We start from the raw sequence: 25195 nt of genomic DNA on the forward strand, positions 1-25195 counted from the left end.
TGGTTCTTCAATTCCTTTATAACCCACAAAATGCACAGACCAGGGTTTTTCAACCTCCCTCGGCGCTACTGAGCTTGGAGCTTCTTCACTGTGAGGGCGTCTTGTGCATTGTAGTTTGTCAGCATTCCTGACCTCCACCCACTAGATGCCAGTAGTGACAACCAAAAATGTCTCCCGCCATTGCCAAATGTCCCCTTGGGAGCAGAATCGCTCCAGCTTGAGAACCACTGGCCTCAAACCGTGCAGGACAGTAAGTCACTGCTCTGCATCATCTAGGAGCTAAATGATGCTAAAGACCCCTGACTTCACAGTACTGGCTTCATTATAGGAGGAAGATTTTCCTAATTAATAATAAATAATCATGATAAGTTACATGGACACAAAATGGATTATAACCTTTCTCCTGAAGGTAATACAGTAATGATGTACTTTGGGGGAGGAAGGAAATGTTCCCTATGGACTTCATTCATGGATTCATTCACAAATATTTGGTGAGCAACTACGCTGTGCCAAACACCATTCTAGGCTTGAAAATACCACAATGAACAAAGAGAACTCAGTCGATGCCCCTCGGAGCTTACTTTCTGGTGAAGGAGACAGACTCTCAGAGATAAAGGAACAACTATATAATGTCGTGTGGGTACAATACGGCCGAGGAAGTGTGTAAATGGGTGGGAGGTGACCTGGGAGGGCAAGGCTGAGAAGGTGGCATTTGTGCTGAGACATGAATGGGGTGCGGTGAGCTGGGTGACTGCGGAAGGAGCCTTCTGGTGGAGGGAAAAGCAGGCTTGATGGGGGTAAAGCAGAGGAGAAAGTTGGAGAGAGAGCACAGGCAGACAAGACAGGGCCGATGTTTTAGACTGAGTGAGGTAGGAAGATATGAAAAGGTGTGAGGCAGACAGCAGCAAGATTCAGCTTGTATGTTTAAAGGGTCTTTCCAGCAGCCACGTGGGTAGAGTAGAAGCTGGGAGACCCAAGAGGATGCTCCTGGATTGGTCCAGGCAAGAGATGATGGCAGATTGGACAAGGCAGGCAGTTAGATGGGAAGAAGAACTCACCTTCTGGAGGGATCCTGAAGGTGATGGGCTTTGCAAACACAACCAGAACTAATCAGAAAGTGTGTACTTTCTATAAAATATTACGTAAACTTTATCTTTTAACAGATATTCAGAAAAATTATATCATCAGCATTACTTCTTGATTTGGTGAGGTGTTTTTACTCTTCTGTCCCAATATTTGCTCAAAACGGTTTTTCAAGTTGTTGGTCTCTATACAACACAGCCCAGGAGACGGCATTCCAAACTTTAGTTCACCTCTACTGATTTGCTGAGTGATTCCAGGACATTATCCAATATGTATGTGCCTGAATTTCCCCATGTGTAAAATGGAGTTACCACCGCTCACCCTTCACCTCATTAACCTAAAAAGCAAAGGAAAAGCCTACACAATGCTTCATGAATCTCAGAAGAAGTGCAAACTGTAATTATCTGCAAATGTATCCCATGGTGATAATATCCAAAAGAGATGAACTTTGATTAACATGTAAGATTCATCCCCAAGGATTCAGACTAAAGACAACCCTTAAATTTATGTTGGCTTTGTACTATATTCCAAAGTTTCTGTTGAAGTTATCTATGACTTATTGATTCATTTTTGCTTTCAGGCAAAAGGAATTGAGTTCTTTTCTTGTCAAGTTCAGTCTCTCGTGTCAGCCTTGATCATTCAATTACAAAATATGGTTTAACAATCTGTATTCCCTAGGGCTTCAATGTTCTTTAATTAGGATATTTTAAAAGCAGTTTAAATGAACGTGTCCCATTCAAATTTCAAGTGTGTAAAAAAAAATTAATTTCTTGATGGCATAAGGAGCAAAGAGGTGCTTATGAGAAATAATACTGATACAACAAGTTATCATTCATGTAATACCCAACTAACAAAACTGGACAAAAACACTACTTATGAAATCTAGTCAGTCTCATAGCCATACATTCATATATATATATATATATATATATATACACACACACACACACACACATATATATATATCCTCTCCTGCAGTGATGACATAAAAAAATTACCCAGAACACCAACTGAAGAACAATTAATATAATAGATAACCAGAAAATACCTTATCAGAGCAAATATGTATGATATTATATAAAAAGAGTAAAAGGATCATAAACCAGACATTTCATTTCTGCCCAGGATCTAGAGAGTCAGAACTAAGCAAAGTTTATTTTCACCAAATTATTTCACATTCACAGAATAATTCTGTTCTGTTTTTAATAACGTTCATGCGGATTAAATGACACAACGCATGCATGAATGTCAGAATGTATCATTATAGTGAAGTTTTAGGTTTAGGAACATTATTCTACAATCATTTACTTTGAGATAATTTGTTTGAAAGACCTTTGAAACTAATAATGTTCTTCATAAATATGCTGTTTCATATTATTGTGTATTGCTCAGGCGAAATTTTGGTTGTAAAATAAAGGAATGCTTCAATTTTCGGTCTAATACTCGTAACCATGAAAGAAATCTCATCAAACACTATTACAATCCCAAAGTACTGCAGTATTTATAGCAAGTTTAAACTTTATTCACTTATATAATCTGAATATAAAACCAACTTTGAGACTGGAGCTAAAGCATATATATACATATATACTCTCTATATACACATATAAATATATTTAAAGATGGTGATGTTTGGAGACTGAGGTAAGAAATCTATGCTATGAAACATATGAATGAGTATAATGATAGCTTTGGAGCATGTGTGTGCAACAAGAAATACTCAAAGATAGAAAAGAGACTGCTTAGTTAAAGAATCAGATTAGTGAACGAGCAATTCCCACACATAAACACAATAAACGCATACAAAACAACTTAGGTGTAAGTAGAATGCATTAAATCTTCTCGTGCAATCAGAAGATGTTTTCTCCTTAAAAATACTTTTGATTGAAATAATTAGAGAATAAAGAGAGAAATAAGGTAGTATACAGAAATGTTGACACATGTATCTTGATTGCAGTGGTGGCTACACTAACTAAATCCATACATGTGATAAAATCTCATAGAACTATATACATACCTTGTACCAAGGCAATTTTCTGCTTGTGATATTGTTCTACATATACGTAAAGGGTAACCACTGGTGGGAAATGAATGAAGAGTACATGTGATTTCTCTGTACTAGCTTGGCAACGTCCTGTGACTCTACAGTTGTTACAAAATGAAATGTTTTTTAAAATACTGATACAGTTGTAGGGAACATACCTTAGAACATTGCTTGTGATTCTGGCACCAAACCAGGGAACCGTTGTTCTGCAAAAAGAAAAAGAAATATTGACTCATTAAATAATTTTCTATTTGGAATCTACATACACCTGTGTGTATTAATATAATTTTAAAATACTTGCATTAATGAAAGACTAATTTTGCCACCCTGATATATGTCTCTCTTCCTAAAATGGGAAATCATTTTTTGCCCTTGACTTTATGAAACAAATACATATAAAATAACGAAGATTTCAACGTGTTTCAAAAGGAAAAGTGTCTGAGCCACCTCTCGGGTGTGCTGAGCAACGGAATACAGACCAACAGGAAAATGAATGCTAGACGGTTCTTCCATAGTAAGCAGCTGTGGTAAATTTACAAGTTGGCATCCTGGAGGCTTTCAATTTTAACCAATTCAGTAATAATTGTTTGAGCCTGGAAGTCAAATCCCATGGGAAAAACCTCCTCTTTCCCTTTCACTGGGATGTGTGACTCTGGACAAGGGACTTACTATGTCTGTCCCTCAGTGTATCTGTCTGTAAAGCATAAGGACAATATCTCCTGCATGAGGTCAGTGGGATAACTAAGTGAGACACAATCCACTTCACACAGCTTGACAGTTACTCAACACGTACCAAATACTAGGACTAGGATTTATTTGTTCATTAAAATTTATTTTATTGAAGTATAGTTGATTTACAATGTTGTGTTAATTTCTGCTGTCCAGCAAAGTGATTCAGTTATATAAATATATACATTCTTTTTCATATTCTTTTCCATTATGGTTTATCACAAGATATTGAATAGAGTTCCCTGTGCTCTACAGTAGGACCTTGTTGTTCATCCATTCTCTATATACAATAGTTTGCATCTCTTAACCCCAAACTGCCAATCCTTCCCGTCCCCAACCCCCCTCCCGCTTGGCAACGACAAGTGTGTTCTCTATGCCTGTGAGTCTATTTCTGTGTTGTAGGTAAGTTCATTTGTGTCACATTTTAGACTCTACATATAAGTGATATCCTGTGATATTTGCCTTTGACTAACTTCACTTAGTATCATAATCTCTAGGTCCATCCATGTTGCTGCAAATGGCATTGTTTCCTTCTTTTTTATGGCCGAGTAGTATTCCATTGTATATATGTACCACATCTTCCTTATCCATTCATCTGTCGATGAACACTTAGGTTGCTCCCATGTCTTGGCTATTGTAAATAGTGCTGCAATGAAGATAGGGGTGTGTGTATCTTTTTGAATATAGTTTTGTAGGACTATGATTTATTATCCCTAGTATTTGAATTTCTGCTTGAAACTTGTCTTTCCACATGACTAAAATTTTGGTGATGGTTGGACTGTGATATTTACATCAGATTGTTCTACGCTGGGGTGGTTGTAACAGATAACAGAAACAGTCACCCAAAAATTAAGATGCTGTGGCCTCTTGTTCTTTGAAGTTCAAGGTTGGGTATGAGATGAAGTAGTCCATTTCCTATGTATGAATGCCTACACTTATAATTTTAAGAACATCGGTATGAATAGAACAGCATCACCTTTGCTTGCAGTTAAAAGAACATTGAACCAATAATGTATCTTTTGAAAAATACTCTTATTACACGTTTATTGATACATAATTCACAAACACAAAAGTTAATCATATAACTCAGTGGTTTTCAGAAGAAAGGCTGTGTGACCATCACCACTAATTTCTGAACTTTCTCATCAGCCCTGACAGAAAGCAGTACCCAACAGCAGTCCTTCCACCCAGGTCCTGGCCACCACGAACGTACTTTCTTTCTCTATACATTTACCTACTCTGGACACTTCTCATAAACGGAATCATACAATACGTAGTCTTCTGTGTCTGGCTTCTTTCATTTCATAATGTTTTACATTATGTTAGGTGATATGGTATTTTTGCTTCACCCATATTGTCACGTATGTCAATACGTCATTCTTGTTCGTTGTCACCTTCCATTGTACGGATATTTGCTCTTCCATTCACAATCATGTCTCTTAATAATGCAGGATTCCCAAAACCACTGGGTAGATCTCAACTGTTTAGGATTAGAAATTTTCCTCTCCTATCTAAACATCACTCGGCTATAGATCTCAGTCCCACAGTAAGGCTTTAGCTATTAAATCTCTGCACCATACGGCCCTTTCTCCTTTACAGTCTTAACTCCCCAAAATTGCTGAACATACCTGCAATTTAGATAATCTGGTATCAACCTACTCATCCCCTTCTTAAGGTCCGCACATCCTCAGGGGGCCCTCATCTCTCTCTACGTATCAATGTTCATCAGTCCGACAAACAAGGGCTGAAGCTGGAGCAGTACATGAACAGCCTGGGCTGAGGTTAAGTATGATCTTTGGCAGGGTTGACATCAGAGAAATAATTAGATTGGGCAGAGGCCAAAGCTGGACAAACAGTGGACATGGTTTAATTACTGGAAATGATGTGTTAGTAAAAAGGGTGCAAGAAAGAGGGCATTATGGGCAAATTGGTGTTTCAGAAAAGGAGCCCTTGGCCTGGTGACAAACTCAAAGTTCACAGCGGGGTTAGGCAGACTGAGCTGTCGGTCATAAACAGGGTGACAACTGCAACAAAAAGCAGGGGCCAGACGTTGAGGAGTATATTATCACAGGAAAGCTGACAGCAGGGTTCAGGCACTTTGGAGAACATCCGCCCTCATTGTCTTTTCCCGGAAGGGTCTTTGGTCCATGCGGGGTTGGGTCCTGCTGGGACTTCCGAGGACCACGTCTGTCAGAGAACATCCCGGCCCCAACTTGAGTGCTCTGTGCTCACATCCCAGAGATGGGAACCAGTGAGATTCCTTCTAAAGAGACTCAGGGCTGAAGTGAATGGACGCCAATCTAAGAGACTAGGTCAGGGCCAGATCCTGACGACCTTCTGCCTCCTCGTGTCAGGTCAGAGGGTCCTGCTCCTTGCTCTGGGAACCTTGACCTCGGACCAGCTTCCACCTCCTTCCCCTCCAGGTCTTCCTTTTCCTGGACAGATGGGCAGGACCTCTGGAGGTCTGCCTCTGCTGCATTTGCTGCACTGCTCTTGAGAGATGTATCACACACACCCTCTCCTGCTGTAGGATCTGTTTTCTTTGATCTAAGCCTTAGCTCCTCAACTAGAGCGTGGTCCAGCAGACCGGCCTTCCTGTTTGCTGTGTGCTTCAAAGTTTCACACTAGCAACTGGACCAGCTCCTGGTTCTCACAGAGGTGGCCTCCATCAAAGGCCACGCAAAGGTGACTGGGCCTGCAAAAGTAGGCGTGGCAACTGCTGCCTGCCCCCAATTAGTGGCTGACAAAAATATTACCAGTGGGGTAATATGCCACTGACCTGATTATTATCGATAAATATTATCATGATTACATGACTAGCCACATCTGTATAGCAGGCACTTGCTCTGGTGTTGGACATATTCAGCCCCACATAATCATCCCATATACGACACAAGTTTCATTTACCCATTTTCTACTTAAGAAACTGGGAGTCAAAGACGGCAACTAAAATATGGACATCCTGAAGCCAGTGGTTAAACTCAACTGTGAGTGCCCCAGTGAGGAAAGCTGAGTGAGACACAGGGTGAGATTTACAGTGGGCTGTGAAGGAATCTCCGGGTTTATAATCTTGGAAGGAGAGTAGAATTGGTCCAGACAGTCCTGAACGCTGTAAGCTCAGGGAATAGCAGATCGGATGAATGGGCTGGAGCAGACAATAGGAGAGGAAGCTGGCTGAATAGGTAGAAAGCAGATTACAGTGGATTTTGACTTATTGGAAATAAAGTATTTTATTTAGTAAATGTCATTGGGTTTAAAAGAAAATAGAGGATTAGATCTGTGAAACGCTCTGGTCATGGCACACCTTGGTTAGAATTCTTTTGTTCCCTTTGTAGATAAAATGGTCCAACCTCAACAATAAAAGAATCCAGCAAAGACTGTCTTCAGCCGCCCAGCAAATGCAAACTCTGCTGCAGCTCCCCCCATGCTGAAACACAGCGTTCCCTGTCCTATTGGCTCGTATACCCCAATAAGCCACAAAGCCCATCTGTTGTCTACATTTTATTGGGAATTAATATCAATGCATTTCCTCAACCAAAGCATTTTCATTTTAAGCAAACTTTCCCATTAATCATAAAATGAAAAGCTGTCATTAGAAAGAAATATTCGGGGCAACAGCGCGAGCAGGCATGGAAGATTATTGTGATTATAATCATTTCTTTTTTCATTACTGAAGATAGTATGTCACAGTTTGCTTGGGAAGATTAAAAAGGTAATCCATGCAAAGTATTTAGCAAAATATTTGGCACAGAGTTAGATGTAAAAAAAAAAAAAAAAAAAAAAGAAAGGCTACTGTGATTATTGATGTTACTTTGTTTGCCATTATTTGTGTTCTGAGGAGTGGAGGAGGAAGCCTGGACTTACAGTCTCCCAGCTCCTGTGTATAACACTCATCCTATGCTAACCGGTTCCATCTTATTAGTGAGGCTTGGGGGGTAGGAGGTGGGACGGGGGGAATTATCATGGTTTTTTTCCCTGGGTGGCAGCAATTTTCCAATGTTTGCCAATGTGATGAGAGGGCAATTGCTTTAATTGCCTTTGATTGGCCATTTGTATTTCCTTTACGGTGAACTGTCTATGCATTTTACCATTTCTATTTTGGATGGTTTACCCTTTTCTTAGCAATTGTAGCAGCTATTAGTACCAATTAGACTTAATAATAATTTGTCTGTAATAGGTGTTGTAAAATGTTTCCAGTGCATCATTTGCCTTTTGAATTTATTCATGGAGTTTTCTCTATGCAGAAATTTTCTACACACACACACACACACACACACACACACACACACACATACATTTCCACCCTATTTCTTTTTTGGGTTTTGGGTTTCCTATTTTTCTTAAAACAATCCCCCCCCCCCAACGTCAAGGTTTTGCAGCTGCCCTATGCGTTTGCCTTTATCAGTCAGCATCGGCCATACAATACAATTTACCTCTACAAAGAACTTCTAAGAACCCTGCCTAATGGCATCAAGGATGTCTATAAACCCCTGAGTAACTCCAGCCACTGTGTTTGGGCCAGGTGTGCACGTACATTGCACCATCCACCTACGTTGCTTACCTGGAATGCTCTTTGAGCAGGAAAGCAATGCAAAAAGACAAGAATCCCGGTACATTTCAACATCCCGCCTGGGGGAAGTTTTTAGTTGGATTACAATAGCCTTCACCAGTAAAGCCAATTGACAACAAAAATAAAAAAGTCTCACTCTGGCTAAAAGCCAGCAAAATAAAGAGACAAAGTACATTAGGCATGAAAGACATTTGCCTCTAGAATCATCATTGTAACCTCCAGGTAGGATCAGACAGCGGGACTTTTGTAATTATATAAAGATTATATCCTGTATTTTATTGGTTTAACTAGATCAAACATGAATGCCAGTCAATCCAACTTTCAAAGAGTCTATATAAGTTCAATCAACGGCACCCAGACACTATTTCAATGATATTTTCAAAGTCCCTCCATTTCTAGCCTTTTGATTTTTTCCTTAAAGAAAAATAATTCTTCAAAAGCTTCAAGTAAACACTTCACTCAAAGACAGCCCTCGAGGGAAGGATAGAGAGAGATGAAAACTAGTTATCTAGATACAACCATTTGCAAAGAAAAAAGAGAATCAGAACAGATCCCACTTGTTTTTTAGCACAAGCAGGTGATGGTGTGGAACAGCCACAAGGACTAAGCAGTGTGCAGTTGCGGAAACTCAACACTGAGTGACTGCCCAACAGCAGGACAGAACATTTGAGTTGAAACCATTCCACAAAACCCGCAATAGACCTACACTTTACAAACCAACCCTATGAAACCACAAGCAATTAGCTGTGACTCAATCGATGATTTTCTTTTCATGTTAAATGTAAGGTTTTTAAAATGAAGGCATAGATTAAAATTTAGCAGTTCATTTTAATCCAGAATATTTTCCTATTACTTTGGAATTAAGAAATAAAATAGTTGATTTCATTTATTGTTATAAGGCTATTCCTTTGTATTGTCGATATACTCACAAAGTTTCTCATATATTCAACAGCAGCTAAAAGAGGGGTTCAGGAGACAAACTGAGAGTAAGCATTTCCATGGCTCAAAATATTTTTTAAAATGAATCTTTGCCAGTGATCATCACAACTATACATTCATTCAAAATATTTCTCAGGAAACTTAAATGCATATTGCTAAGTGAAAGAAGCCAATCTGAAAAGGCTACAATATTGTACGATTCCAACTCTATGACATTCTAGAAAAGGCAAAACTATGGAGACAGTAAATGGATCAGTGGTTGTCAGAGGTTGAGGGGAGGGAGGGATGAATAGGCAGAGCACGAGAGGACTTTTAGGGCACTGAACCCACTCCGTATGATACTGTAATGGTGGATACATTATACATTTGTCCAAACCCATACAATGTACGAGAGCGAACCCTGATGTAAACTATGGACTTGGGGTGATGACGACATGTCGATGAAGGTTCATCCATGTAGCAAATGCACCACTAGGGAGGGAGGGTGATAGCAGGAGAGGCTGTGCATGTACAGGGTCAGAGGGTACATAGGAACTCTTTGTATTTTCTGCTCAATTTTGCTGTGAACATAAAACAGCTCTAAAACAAAGTCTACTGAAAAGGGAAAAAAAGCTCTGTGTTTACATTTGTTGTTTAGAGTAGGAGTTCCTTCAAATGTTACAGATCGTCCTCAGTAAATAAACAGCCTTTTCATTAACCACTCCCCCTGAAAAATTTCCCTCTGGATTCTACAAATCTCTCACAGTGAAATGAATTCTATAGGAAAACAGTATTTAACCATACAAATATACCTCTCCAGACACCCAGCCCTGCCCTCTGGCCCCCACCACTGGAATGCAGGGCCCGGCCACATTCTTTACTTCACTTCTTCACACCTGGCAAGCTTATCCAGGAATGAGAACCTCTGTAAGTGCTGTCCTCCCACCCAGAACTTGTCCCCTCCCCAAGTCGACTCCCATGCACCCTTCAGGTCACTGCAAGTGCCACTTCTTTCAGGAAGCCTTCCCTGACCCCCACTCCCTGACTACAACAGCTCCCCTGTTGCATATGCTCTGTGCCTCCCTGTGCTTCTCTTCCGAGGCACTCTACACAGTTGCCAAGTATAAACATATTCGTGTTGTTTGTCCTTAGTGATCATCACCACCACTCCCCACCCCACCCCTGCCTATGACCTCCTTAAAGACAGAATGTGTCTGTATCTCCCCCTCACCACTGGCTCCCTCATGATCTTAATGAATATTGACTGAGTAAATAAATGAATGGAATAGGGAGTCATACAAATAAATTTAAACTTAATCATTAGATCATGAGGAACTGAAAAGAAGGAAATAAATAGATGGAGCTGAACAAATTTTTCATCTTCTCTGGGTGGAGCTTTTAAGAAATGGCTTCATTATTTTGTTTCCTGTAGAGTAAATGTCCAAGAGATTCGGCCTGAGAATATGAAAATCTGAACAAAAACTTGTATTCAGAATCAAGTACAAATTATTTAAGAAATAATCATGCTAATTATCTTTTTATAGATGTAAATAAAGTCATCTAAAGAAAAATGTATAGAACAGCAAGGGCTCGACGATGCCATATGGGAAAACATTACTTTCTTTAACACTTTACTGTGAATTTTAATAAGGAATATGCTTACAAATTCTGTCTGTGGGAGAGCACTAAATGAGGACGCAACTTTTACTACTTACTGTCTCTGGCAGAATGCTGGGACCCACCATAGAATCGGAGATACTAGCTTCTGTTAGCACACCTCAGGCAGTAGTCTTCCAACTGTAATCTCCTCCAAGAGGATGTGCTAGCTCTGAATTCATTCTTGCCACAGATATGATTTTGGATATGTATTCACTGAACCATGTTTGGTAATAAAATTTATATTTTCAGGAGGAAATTCTGGTACATTGTGCATTCTCCACAAAAATCACATAAAGCCCTGGAAGATTTCAAGACTGAATAAATGACTTGTGCCGAAAGAAATCCAATCTTAGGTAGCCTTAGAGGGAGCATTAAATGTAATAACTAAAATTTAGTAAATGACTCGTATTACAAAGTAAGGGAAGCATGAGCAATAGAGTAGCTATATAAACTAAACAACTACAGCATTGTTCCTGGGAAACCTAAAAAATAAAGAAATTTTGGTATAAACTTCATTCTCTTCCCAGCCTCTGCTTCATAGCAGGGACAAGAAACAGGGTCGATGAATGCAGCTTATAAAGGCAGGCATGCTCAGACATCACTCTCAAGTTTTTACTTCGCTTGTAAATTGTGTGGATTCTCCCAATTCCAGGAACCTCTCCCCAGTCGCCATAGCTGCTTGTCTAGAAAGTAAACACCTATGGAATAAAGTGCCCAGGCTGGCAGGGCAGAGGTACAAGGGTTCATCATGTAGGAATGACCATCTGCTTCGAAGTGCTGGAAGGGTTATCTCCAAGGTAGGTGGCTTGAGTCGGCCACACCCACTTCTGTTTCCAACCCTTACTTTGAAGGGTCCCTGACTTTAGTTTTGATCATTTGTGTGGGTCTCAGTGATGGTGAGAAAGACAAGACTGGGAAGAAGAGAAGGAGCCGTAGGGGAGGAAGTGGATGAAACAGGCAAGAAAGATAGAAGAGGTCCCAAAAGTCTGAGGTAAGTGGCATATTAAGTCCTTGGGCATAAACATGAGATGTTAAAACCTCTCTAAAATTTAATATAAAAGCACATTTTGCTTTTGTCATCAAGAGGCGAAGGCAAATCTTCTGCACTCTTTAAGATTATCATAACCCAGACACACTAAAGCCACTGGCATGAGGACTGCCATCAGCTGCCAATGGGCTGCCTCTCAGCAGTCCCTTTGGTGGGTGTCTGAATGAAGAGGTGGCACTTTCTGACACTAGGAGGCTATGCTCAGTTATGTAGCTTCAGCTCGGTCTCCATGGCAGCCGGGCCAGCCCATCCAACTTTGGATATGGGGTTCCCACTAAAATCTAAGTATCCCAGCTACACGGGCAGTCCACAGTAATTAGAGACAAAGCACAGAAAGAAAGTTTGGTGGACACGAGGAGGCAATGAGTTCTGGGAACATGATTAATAACCAGGATCCACTTGTTTGGACCTAGAACGTACCCTTTCAACAACCTTAGGAAAAGTCCTGAGATAACACACCATGAAGACGTAAAATCTGATTGTTTCTGAAGTCGGGGTGCTTCTTACCCCAACTGTGATGAACGTGCACCATCACTGTTGGCCAGGTGGCAGTCATGACATAGAGGTCAACACTCCACACATGTGAACTTGGTGGTCACAGTTGTGCACGCTATCACCATTTACACTGAGCTGTGTACCTTGTTGGTTCTACACATGTTGGGTTTAATTACTACTTAAAGTGTGATTCAAAAGATCAGAAAGAGAAATTAAGGAAACAATCCCATTTACCATCGCATCAAAAAGAATAAAATACCTAGGAATAAACCTACCTAAGGAGCCAAAAGACCTGTACTCAGAAAACTATAAGATACTGATTAAACAAATCAAAGCTGACACAAACAGATGAAGAGATATACCATGTTCTTGGACTGGAAGAATCAAAACTGTCAAAAGGACTCTACTACCCAAAGCAATCTACAGATTCAATGCAATACCTATCAAATTACCAAAGGCATTTTTCACAGAATTAGAACAAAAAAATTTTACAATTTGTATGGAAACACAAAAGGCCCTGAATAGCCACAGCAATCTTGAGAAAGAAAAACGGAGCTGGAGGAATTAGGCTCTCTCGCTTCAGACTATACTACAAAGCTATAGTGATCAAGACAGTATGGTACTGGCACAAGAACAGAAATATAGATCAATGGAACAGGATAGAAAGCCCAGAGATAAACCCACACACATATGGTCACTTTATTTTTGATAAAGGAGGAAAGAATATACAATGGAGAAAAGACAGCCTCTTCTATAAGTGGTGCTGGGAAAACTGGACAGCTACATGAAAAAGAATGAAATTAGAACATTCTCTAACACCATACACAAAAATAAACTCAAAATGGATTAAAGACCTACGTGTAAGACCAGATACTATAAAACTCTTAGAGGGAAACATAGGTACAACACTCTCTGACATAAATTGCGTCAAGATCTTTTTTGATCCACCTCCTAGAGTAATGGAAATAAAAACAAAAATAAACAAATGGGACCTCATTAAACTTAAAAGCTTTTGCACAGCAAAGGAAACCATAAACAACCCTCAGAATGGGAGAAAATATTTGCAAATGAAGCAACTGACAAGGGACTAATCTCCAAAATACACAAACAGCTCATGCAGCTCATATCAAAAAAACAAACAACCCAATCCAAAAATGGACAGAAGAGCTAAATAGACATTTCTCCAAAGAAGAAATACAGATGGCTAAAAAGCACGTGAAAATGTGCTCATCGTCACAAATTATTAGAGAAATGCAAATCAAAACTACAGTGAGGTATCACGTCACACCAGTCATCAAAAAATCTACAAACAGTAAATGCTGGAGAGGGTGTGGAGAAAAGGGAACCCTTCTACACTGTTGGTGGGAATGTAAATTGGTGCAGCCACTATGGAGAAGAGTATGAAGGTTCCTTACAAAACTAAAATTAGAGCTACCATATGATCCAGCAATCCCACTCCTGGGCATATATCCAGAGAAAACCATAATTTGAAAAGATGCATGCACCCCAATGTTCACTGCAGCGCTATTTACAATAGCCAAGACATGGAAGCAAGCTAAATGTCCATTGACAGATGAATGGATAAAGAAGATGTGGTACATGCATACAGTGGAATATTACTCAGCCATAACAAAGAACTAAATAATGCCATTTGCAGTGACATGGATGGACCTAGGGATTGTCATACTGAGTGAAGTCAGACAGAGAAAGACAAATTACCATATGATATCGCTTATACATGGAATCTAAAATAATGGTACAAGTGAGCTTATTTATAAAACAGAAATAGAGTCACAGATGTAGAAAACAAACTTACGGTTACCAAGGTGGAAAGAAGGGGAGAGGGATAAATTGGGAGATTAGGATTGACATATACACACAGCTATATGTAAAATAGATAACTACTAAGAACCTACCGTATAGCACAGGGAACTCTACTCAATACTCTGTAATGATCTATATGGGAAAAGAATCTAAAAAAGAGTGGATATATGCACATGTATAACTGATTCACTTTGCTGTACTGCAGAAACTAACACAACATTGTAAATCAACTATGCTCCAATAAAAATTAATTTTAAAAAATGTGATTGAAATAATTAGACTAAGATTTGACATTGAAAGGAAAAATTATTCTGTGCTCAGAAATGCAAAGACTAAAGAGGTGCAGCAAATATTCATTGGTGGAAAGACTGAACTTGCACATTTTCATATTTTCTTGTAACTAATAACTAATACTTTATAGGATTTAAAGAAGGAGTATGTCACAAGTAGATGAATCTGTGCTACACATTCTTACTAATACATGAACAAAAGGATTCACAATCTCATGCAAAAATGCAAATGAAGGCAGAAGAAATCACCAAATCTCCTGGACCAGATGAAAGCTGTTAACAAAGCAACAAGATATTAGTGAGGCCAAATGATGCTTCATAAATGACCATCATTAAACCGTCTGTCATTATTTACGATCACTTTTTTTTTTTTTTTTTACTATCACTTTTAAAAATCTTAGGGTTATGTAAAAATGGATGTTCTGCCCATGGCTTCTTAGATCCCATGAAATCCTGTATACAGATGTATGTCAGCTCTCCACAAATCCCTTTCTCCTCCATACTGACGTATCTTCATAGTTACTCTTTTGGGGACTATTCCCGCTTTCCCTAATCTGCAGTCGGGAAATAATTAGTGAGGGATTTACTAAACTGGTAAGTATTTTCTAGAAAGTGGGCCTGTGCTGATAAGGAGCAGGGTATGATCTGCGGATGCAGGCAGGTCTGCCCATACCACAAACACCGAAGGTAAACCCAGTGTCAGTTCCGATGCTGTCTACATGGAATGTGAGTACAGAATCTGTCCTGACGGGAAGTTGGGAGGCAGGAGCTTCCCGTGCCCTTCATTTTTCCCAATGAGACCAGAACTGAGGAAATTTTCCACAAGACGTGAGTGTAATGGGGGAGGGAATTTAAGGAGAGAAGTGAAAAGTGCACTCGTTGCTGAAGGAAGATGAGAGTTGGAGTTGACCCGAGGTACACTCGGAGGATGGACGGACAGTTCACATGTTTACCTGCGGCTGAGACTATGCATTTACAGTCACACCACTCCATACAGGTGTGTGACCTTCTCTGGCAGTACCCAGCACTGAACTGACATCCAAGTAGGCAGCTATTAGAGCCTGACAGATTTAGAGTTAGAATTTTATAGCTAGAGAGTAGCCAAAGGGCAAGAAAATGAAACTACTGGGGGGAAAAAAAAAAAAAAAAAAGATTAAAATGATGCATCACGGGTCCTAGACAGGACTCAGCAGGAAATTACAAGAAGCGTCAATGTAACAGTACTTTCAAACTTCCCTGGTTCAAGAATCACCTGGGAAATGTGTTAAACATAAAGGTTCTCAGGGACTGACTCAGTAGACCTAGACATGACCCTGGAACCTGTAGATTAACAGATGCCCTGAACGTTCCTTACAATGTGGCACATGTGGTAAACACTAGGCCAATAGACTATCTGAACTTTGAGGGATTACGGAATGAAGGTCTTGCGGTGAACGAGACAGAGCACTTGTGCAAAGGAAATAAAAGCACTAAAATGGTAGGTGTTTGTGCTCAGCATGGAAAAGTGGAGTTTAAAAAGCGTAAGACAGAAGAGTTCTGGTGGGTGAGAGGGCCAAGGGGTGCCAATGGTTGGAACTGTAGAATTCTGTTCTACAAAATAAGAGTAATTGTCTGTGGGTAATACTGCCATGGACCACAAAGATGTCCCCACATCCCAACCATGTGACTGAAATGAACACATTCCTGGCTCTTGAGAGTGTTGAGAGCTGACAGCTCACAGCTAAACTCCCTCTCTCCCCGCCCAGAAGTTGTACTTGGTTGAAAAGAGCCGACCCAAGGCCATGTTTCTTCAGGGAGATGCCCATATCCAATGCCTGGTTGATGCTGGGGAACAAAGGACCAACCTTGTCCCATTCAGGGTAACTTTCAAGGCACCCTAAGCTCCAGAGCGTGTGATGAGACCCACGGTGGCTGCAGTTGCTCCTGCCCGCAGCCCGACTCCTCCTCCCACTCCAGGCTCCGTCCACTTCCCCTCCAGGGCTGATCCTAAGAACACCACCCAGGAACGTTCTGAGCTCAGATCTCAAAATCTCAGAATATGCTGCATGAATAACACAACCCGAGAAAAGTATGCATCTTGCCATAGACATCACGTCTATGGGGAATGCGGGAGGGAATGCGCTTTCTCCAATGGAAGGGCTTCTGGAAGAAGCTAGGTCTCCACAAAGGCAAGCAGATATGAGGCATATTTCTCAAAAAAGATGAGGGTGTTGAAGAAATGAACCCCATGGTGGGAAGGTGTAAGAGCAGCACGGAAGTGTAGCCCCTCCAGTGCAGAAGAGGAAAGTGGGTTCCTACGAAAAGGCTGGTGAGGGGGTCAGCGTTTTAGCCCAAGGACACATCTCTTCAAGTCCCAACAAGATCCTCCTCAATCAACCAAGCTAGTTTAGGAGCCATCACAATTTCACTGCAGGTTAATACATTTTTCCTGAAACTAAGAGAATTGTGGTCTCTTGAGCACATTCACCAAAGAACATTGTTTTTCCGATACGTTTCCACTTGTTATTGGCAGCTATGTTAATCTGCACTTTTGAAAGCAACTTTCGTGTGAGGCTGTGTACCAAACAATTGAAAGGAACAGTGGAAATATTGTTTAAAAGACACATCAAAGTTCCTGTGAAGAGTTCAAACCATTGTCAAAGGAGAAAAAAATGCAAGAGCAATGTGGAACAGTAATTTAAAAACATAAGTTTACACAACTCTTAATTACATCTTTTACTATCATTCTCTGGATAGACAGTGATGAGGTACATATTTACAACTCACTAAAGTATACTTAGGCAATGTTAAATGACTAGTAATGTTTAGGAGTCTTCTTAGGTCTTTTCTTTCCTTAATTGTTGTCACTCTTGTTGCTGTTGTGTTTTTACTGTGGGATGTTTTATACGTGAACAAAACAGAAAATTAGGAGAAATTTTAGCAGAATCTAAAGGGATGTAGTCAGCCACTAAAACAATGACCTCACAAGATCTCTGAGCTACAGAGGGATTCAATCTTATCCTACCTGGGAAGGGGAGTATACAAAAGCTGCTCTTATTCATAAGCAATTGAAAACCAATTTATTATATCAAAACTTATTGAGGGCTCTCCACCATTCATCACATGAGCCATGTGGGATCCCAGAGCTCTCTGAGACCTCCTTCAACATTACTAACAGTCACCTTCTGTGCAAAGCATTTGCATCAGTGGGTATTTCTGTCAGTCCCTCTCTGTGAAAGTATAAGATCTATTCGACTAGGACCAAGCCTGTTGTCTAAGTACAACCAGGACAAGGAAAGGGACCCAAAACATGATTGCAAATACCCACTCAAAATGTTTGTAAACTGTAGAATTCTGACTCAGATGCTACCATATGATTACAAATCAGAGAAGACCTTTGAGGGTCATTTAATCCATCTTCCTGCTGAAAACAAGACACATGTAAGTCATTAATGACATGCCATTGTCTTACAATACAAGGAACTTTCCAAAGGAAAGAGGTTAGAGTGTCCCAGTAACATGTTACCCTGTCTCATCGACTTTTCCATCCCTGAATTCCTACCTAAACCTCTCAAAACCATTAAAGAGCAAAGGGGTGAGAAGTTATTAACTTTCAGACCTTCTGCCTGCTAATATTTTATCCTCTAATTAACTAACGCCTCTAATAACTCCCCAAAACATCTACAATGCCTACAAAGAAAGGCCAAAACCACATGAGAAAGACACAACACAGGGTCCATCCAGTCTGAGTCCTAAGAGGGAAGACCACAGAGATGTTCCTCAACCCCACGAAACTCAAGGGCGGGACCAAGATAATGATGCAGACAACCTGCATCTTGGAAGTGAACATGAAATGGGGAACTTTTTGAGAAATGCCCACCAGTGTCTGAGGAGAAGGGAAAGTGCAGAATGGGTGGGGAGGGAGGATATAAGTGTCCAGTGATGGCACTAAACCTCAGAATGACCATGCCTAGGACTGTCTCGCCACTTGGGTCACTCGTTATCATGGATTTGAGTAACACATGAAAGCCATCAGCAGTACTGGCAACACCAGGTTCTGAGGAAAATTCTAGATCATGAGAATTGGGACAGTTAAGGGAGATTCAAGACCAATGCCCTCTCTCTAGAGATGCAGACAGTGGAGCCCAGGAAGTCTAAAAATATGTAACACATTGTTGATTCAAATCAAAATATTTTAATAGAAAGCACACCTCATGTGGAGTCAGAAGACCCTACTTAGAACCCCAGGCCACTTCCCCGTCATAAACTGTGAGCTTTCGGAAAAATTCATTTCTTCTCTGCTAAAATGCGAAGAAGAGTGTTTTTATAAAGATTGTCACAGAGATGTTTATGAAGACCCCTGGGATCATCTAAAGTCAAGGCTGCTGTCTATGGCAAGATGCAAATCCATCGATAGGAGTGCTTTTCACACAAGGAGCGACTCTTAATAACTTAGAAATTCACAGAGAGTTCTAGAGTCCTGCCTGGCTCATGTGATTGATTAACTGTGGAGAAGTCAGAATTCTAAGAGCACTCAATAAGTTTTGATTTAATGATAAAGAAAATGACTTTCAACTGCTTAGGAACAAGGTCAGTCTTATGAACTTCTATATCATTTGGTTGCCTGGAGTCTCCGCAAAGGCACAAGGTCCATGCAAAGCATAGATCAGACCAGTACTTTAATGCAGAGCTGCACTAAATTAAATTCATAACTCATAACCCCATTTGGGGGAACATTAAAAATCTAATAACAACAAATACTATTTCTTTGGGGTTCCTGGACCCAATTCCAACATGTGTGTTGCGAGGGGGAGGGTGGTTTCCCTCCCTAAGCAAGTCTTGCACATCAACAGGGTGATTCAATTAGGACACTATCTATCCTGAGACAGCGCCAGATCCCACGGGATGAGGGCTCTGTCCCACTAGACTGCCCTCCGCCTTCAGATGCCGACAGCAAGCCCAGGCTATCACCTGAGCTTCTGACCAACAAACTACAGATTGGAGGTTCCAACAATCCCTCCTTGGCTTTAAACACCAGTTGCAAGTCCAAGTTGTCACCTATACTTGTGACCAACTGGCTATAAACAGAGGTTCCCATGACCCCTCCTTGGGTTTGATTAATTTGCTAGAGCGGCCCACAGAATCCAGAGGAACATTTTACTTCCTAGATTACTGCTTTATTATAAAAGGATATAACTCAGGAACAGCCAAATGGAAATGACGCACAGGGCAAGGCATGGGGAAGGGGCACGGAGCTTCCGTGCTCTCTCCAAGCTCAACACTCTCCCAGCACCTCCACGTGGTCACCGACCCAAAACCTCTCTGAATCCCATCCTTCTGAGTTCTTACAGAGGGCTTATTACATAGGTATGATTAAATCATGGGCCATTGGTGATTGATCCAACCTCCAGCCCACCTCCCCTCCCAGGATGTCTGAAGCGGGCGGCAACCAACCCCCTTCTTTAGATTACCCAGGAGCTCTCCAAAAGTCACCCCATTCTCACTGACATAACAAAAGATACCTTCATCACTCTTATTACAGGAAATTGCAAGGATTTTAAGAGTTGGGAGTCAGGAACCAGTGGGTGAAGACCAAATACATAATATGAGAAATATTCTGGTCACCTGAACAACCAAACATATATTCTTATAAATCACAGTATCACACTATTCCTAATAGTATTTAAAACGCAAAATGAAACACAGTGACAATAAGCTTCCTAGTGCTGCTGTAATAAAGTACCACAAACTAGATGGTTTCAACAACAGAAACATATTATCTCACAGCTCTGGAGGCTAGAGGTCTGAGATCAAAGTGTCAGCAGGGCCAAACCCTCTCTGAAGGTCCTAGGGGAGGATCTGGTCCATGCCCTTCTCTTAACTTTTAGACGTTCCTTGCTTTATGGTCAAACGGAGTCCCCCTAAGACCGAGTTCTCCTGCCAAGCATAAAATTAACCTCTCTATCCAAAACTTTATTCCCTTGCTTGTCCTGTCCCTGTTCCCATCAGGGCCGAGGAGTAGCAAAGAAAAGGGGGGACTGAAACTGAGCAGGACCCTGCAGGGTCCTCCCTGGTACAAAAGCCCCTCCATGTACCCTGTTTCTTGTTTACAGAAAAAGGCTTTAGTCTTCCAGGCCTTCCCTAAGTTCTAAAGAGCAGACTGAAGTAGTTACTAATTAGGGAAGTGAGGGAATGCAGAAACATAGGAAAAGCAGTTAAGCAAAAAAAGTAATGATAGCTTAAACAATAGTTCAGCATAAAACAGAGTCCTAGTTGCTCCTCAAGGAACATACATAACCATCTGACACGTATCTTTGAGCTGTTCTTCAGAAACTAAGGCTCCCACCCGGGTGGAGAATGGTGACTACATACGGAGCACAAGACCCAGTCTGGTTGGAACCAGAGGTTGATGATTAAGATTCCTGTTACCTCACCGCCAACCAATCAGAAGAAAGGCATGTACCCTGCAACCCTCACCCCAAATGATGCCTTTAAACACCCCCACCCGAAAGCCATCAGGGAGTGCGGGCCTTTTAAGCATCAGCTGCCCGTTCTCCTTGCAAATCCAATCATCACATAGTTTTCTACCTGTGTCCTCACATCTATGCGTGTCTGTGTCCAAATTTGCCCTTTTAATAAGGACACCAGTCATATCGAATTAGGGGCTCATCCTACTCAAGTATGACCTCATCTTAACCAATTCTATCTCCAACAACTCTATTTCCACGTAAGCTCATTTTCTGAGGTCCTGGGGGTTAGGACATCAGCATATGGATTTGGGGGTGGGGGACACAGTTCATCCCATAACAGTGACTAAACTAAATCAAAGCCATGGAAGAAATGCTATGTTGTTTCAACCAAACCCCAACCTCCACCCCAACTGAGAATCTGCCTTAATATTTTCATGCAGTTTTTCCACTTCCTTCAAAAAATCACCGTCGGGGTTTATTCCCTCACTTTGACCTCCCTGCCACCTCCCGGCATCTGTCAGAGCACAGCGTCTCTGTACGTCCCATCTTCTCTCCATCTCGCCAACGATGACGGGTCCCTCGTGTTTTACATAAAGTACTTAAGGCATATGCTTGCATCATAAGGAGACACTTGTTAACCATAAAGTAGACTCTTTAGGATCAAGCAGTCCAGTCTGTGGTGAAAACAGCCCTCTTAAATAAGCAACCACACAGTCACAGGGAGATGATGTGGCCATGCCCAGCATGTGCCCTCCCCCAAGGGGAACCAGTCCATTCTTATGGTGCTCTTTCTACCCTGTGTCCAGACCCCCAACGTCATGTTCTTGAATTCATTTCATAACAAACCTTGACCGCTAATGACTTTTGCTCTCTGAGGTCTCTGTTAAGGCGTCTTCCCCCTACACCTAGATTTCCTGAACACATATGGTCAGAGGAAGCAGTGATGGGCTTCTTCCCCCATCAACAGATTGGAGCCGTGACCCATGTTTCAAAAGAGATGACGGCCAGCGGAGACTCCAACCCTCTCCCTAGATAAGTGACTGTTTTGAAACTGTGCCCTCAGTGGCATTCCTGCTGAGGAAGCCACCACTGACTCCTACTTAATAAGCTAAATCTTAATAAATGTTATGTAACTTTGAACGAAGGAAGGTTGGTCAGAAGAGGAGTGTTGAGGTCAGGGGACAGAGAACGTAAAGTTTCCATGCTAGAACGTGGCACAACTTACCAAGCAGAGAAGGACCCTAGAGAGAAGCCCCAGAGCATAAATAACCCTACATCAGTGGTTCTCAAAGTGGGGCCCCGGGACCAGTAACGTCAGCCTCAGCTGGAAGCTTGTCAGATATGCACATCTCGAGTCTGACCCGAGACCCACAGAATCAAAAGCTCTGAGGCTGGGGTGCAGCGAGCTGTGTTAAACAAGGCTACCCAATGATTCCGAGGCTTGCTGAAGCTGGAGAACCAGCTGCAGAGGGAGAAGGACCGTTGGTCGTACTCCGCTACACAGGACTTCATGGAATCCCACTCCAAGTGTTGCTTCCTTCTCTCTCTCCATGTTGCCACGTAGAGTCCTGAGTACTTCATCCAGCTCTTCAGCTATCTCATAGCATCCTGGGTACTGAGACATACAATCCTCTTTATCAAGTAATAAATTCATCTTTGGATATATATATATATATATATATGTGTGTGTGTGTGTGTGTGTGTGTGTGTGTGCGCGCGCGCGCGCACGCGTAATTTTCCACCAACTCAAGTCCGTTTCTGCTTCTGAGCCTGAAGGCCGACACTACCTCGGGAAGCATGAGTCACCCAGGGCAATGATCCCCAGCAGGTCCAGGCCACGCTGGCCTCCACCGTGTCTCGGCCTCACCTCAGTCTCTGGGTATCTTCATAAAATAAACAACTCAAGGAAGATGCTATGTATTGATTGGGACGACGGTGAGGAGAAAAATCGCAGCAGTCTTTAAAGGCACTCTCAAGTCCCCTATTATTTTTCAAAATAGATGCTTGGCAGCTGTGAAACTTGACAGGGGTGATCCGTGGTTCGTAATAAGCAGTTCCCGAGAGACTCATTACGGCCTGGTTTCTGGCATGTTGACCGGCAGAGGCTAAGGATTAATTTTAAATTATCGAGCTAATTACTCAGAAGCATTAATAGTAACCAGAGACAATGTGTTGCCAGATAACATGAACTGGATACATGAACTGGATTCTATTGCTATTATCACTACAACCATTGAACGAATGTTACTTGAAAAAACATACAGTGCCCTATAAATGAAAACTACTTGCATTCCTACACAAGAGTTTAGTAACCCGTTTTGGAATACACTCAATAAATCCTAGAAGGACTTATTTTAATACTAAAGCAAAATCTACCACCTTGATACACACATATAGGCTGGAAGGCTCAGAATGTAGTTTAGTTGACTTTCATTTGTAGTGGAGAAAACCTAAGCAGGAAAAAAAGAATTACTAGAGATACATGGTTTTCCCATTCTAATTGACTTTACTAAGTCAGATTTTTGTCACATGGTTTTCTTGTGATACATGCTTCTTCATTGTGCTAATTTATGCTATTCATTAGAGAGTACAGAATAATTAATCAAACTAATACAGAGCACCTCAAAGTCCATTATACCCTGACTTATATGATATTCTAGTCCATTCATCATGATTCTGGGTTATTTTAATACGGACTTAAAAAAACAGCATGTTTTAATGAGAGGTCACTTGAGAAAACATGATGAATTAAATGGGATACAAGAGAAAGCACAATAACCCCAAGAAAAGACCTTGCTTTGCAAAAAAAAAAAAAAAAAGTCAATTTCAAGAAAAATGTGTTATCTGCAGAATTATAAGCACCCAGCATCTGGGAAGTCAGCTATGTTTTCCTAATAGAATAGATGACCTAGAATTCAATGGCCTTTTCTACTTACACAATACCTATCCTGGATTTCAAATTTCAATTTAAAAAGTCTACTTAAGCTGTTCCCATGCGTCATACGGGAACAGAAAATCTTTAAGTGACAAGAGCATATGAGAGATCTGAATTTCATTCACTACCTAGAACTAAGCACTTTCTGAGAAACTTCAAAGGGTTTTTTAAATTAAAAAATTAAATTTTAAAACATTTATTTTAAAAAAGTTTTTATTTTTTAGAGCAGTTTAGGTTCACAGCAAAATTAAAAGAAAGGCACAGAGATTCCCGTACACCCCCTGTGCCCCCATACACATAAGCCTCCCCCATTATCAACATCCCAATCAGCGGCACATCTGTTACAACTGATGAACCTACACTGAAACATCATTATCATCCAGAATCTATAGTTTACATTAGAGTTCACCCTTGGCTGTATATCCTATGGGCTTGGGCAAATGTATAATGACATGTCCATAACTATAGTATCATACCTTGTGCCATCCCTCATTCTGGCCTCTGTACGAAGCAGCCTCAGGCAGAGGCCTCAGGGCCAGTCTAGCTGGACATTAGAGTGGAGAGCAGCCGCCCAGGGATGCAGGGTTCCCAGTGATGTGCTGTGAAGATGTCTTCCTTTCTGACCCTCTGCTGCCCTGTGGGCAGTGCGTTCCCCTGTACCTGTCTCAGGCCCCTCAGCAGGTGATGGGCTCTCTGAAGCTGCTGGCCCCACCCCCAGGCATGTCCCCCTGGGTCCTCCCCACTGCATCCTCTGGCTGTTCCACCACCTGGCTCAGTGGGCCTGAGCTGATCGCCCTCACTGGCTTCCTGCAGATGAGCCAGGGGGAGCCAAGACCCAGGTCCCCGGGGGGCTCCCATGCCCCCTGCTGGCCCCCCAGACCCTGCCTCTGACCACCCAGGTGCCGGTGGTGGCCAGAGCTGTTCTCACTGGGTGGACCCATCTCCCCCACGGGCCGCAGACAACCAAGGTCCATAGCCCCTCTGGGGGCAGAGTGGGCCCCCTACTTCCCCAGGCAGGTTCTGTTGACAAGAAAACAATGTTGGCTCCCCCCCGCAAAAAAAAAAAATCCTGAAAAACTCCTCTGGGCTCCACCTATTCATTCCTACCCAGCCCCCAGCCCCAACCCCTGGCAACCACTGATCTTTTTACT

General features: G+C 41.6%; 1 protein-coding gene and 1 pseudogene across 2 annotated transcripts in view; one reads left to right on the forward strand and one right to left on the reverse strand.

Moving 5' to 3' along the window:
• Positions 1-25195, reverse strand: part of LOC309663522 (uncharacterized protein) — a gene marked incomplete at its 3' end in the record, with an annotated part of 111375 nt that overhangs the window by 70455 nt on the left and 15725 nt on the right. Inside the window, exon 2 of the mRNA XM_082478875.1 lies at positions 3286-3333. Within this exon, the coding sequence (XP_082335001.1) occupies positions 3286-3333 (48 nt within the window). The remainder of the gene's footprint in view (positions 1-3285; positions 3334-25195) is intronic.
• Positions 5775-25074, forward strand: LOC309663519 (histone deacetylase complex subunit SAP25-like; annotated as a pseudogene). The gene is made up of 4 exons: positions 5775-5873; positions 8227-8378; positions 11656-11800; positions 24513-25074. The product of its transcript is annotated as a histone deacetylase complex subunit SAP25-like (transcript).

Source organism: Balaenoptera physalus (genome assembly GCF_965194825.1).
Source record: "Balaenoptera physalus genome assembly, contig: SUPER_6_unloc_2, whole genome shotgun sequence".
NCBI classification, from domain to species: domain Eukaryota; kingdom Metazoa; phylum Chordata; class Mammalia; order Artiodactyla; family Balaenopteridae; genus Balaenoptera; species Balaenoptera physalus.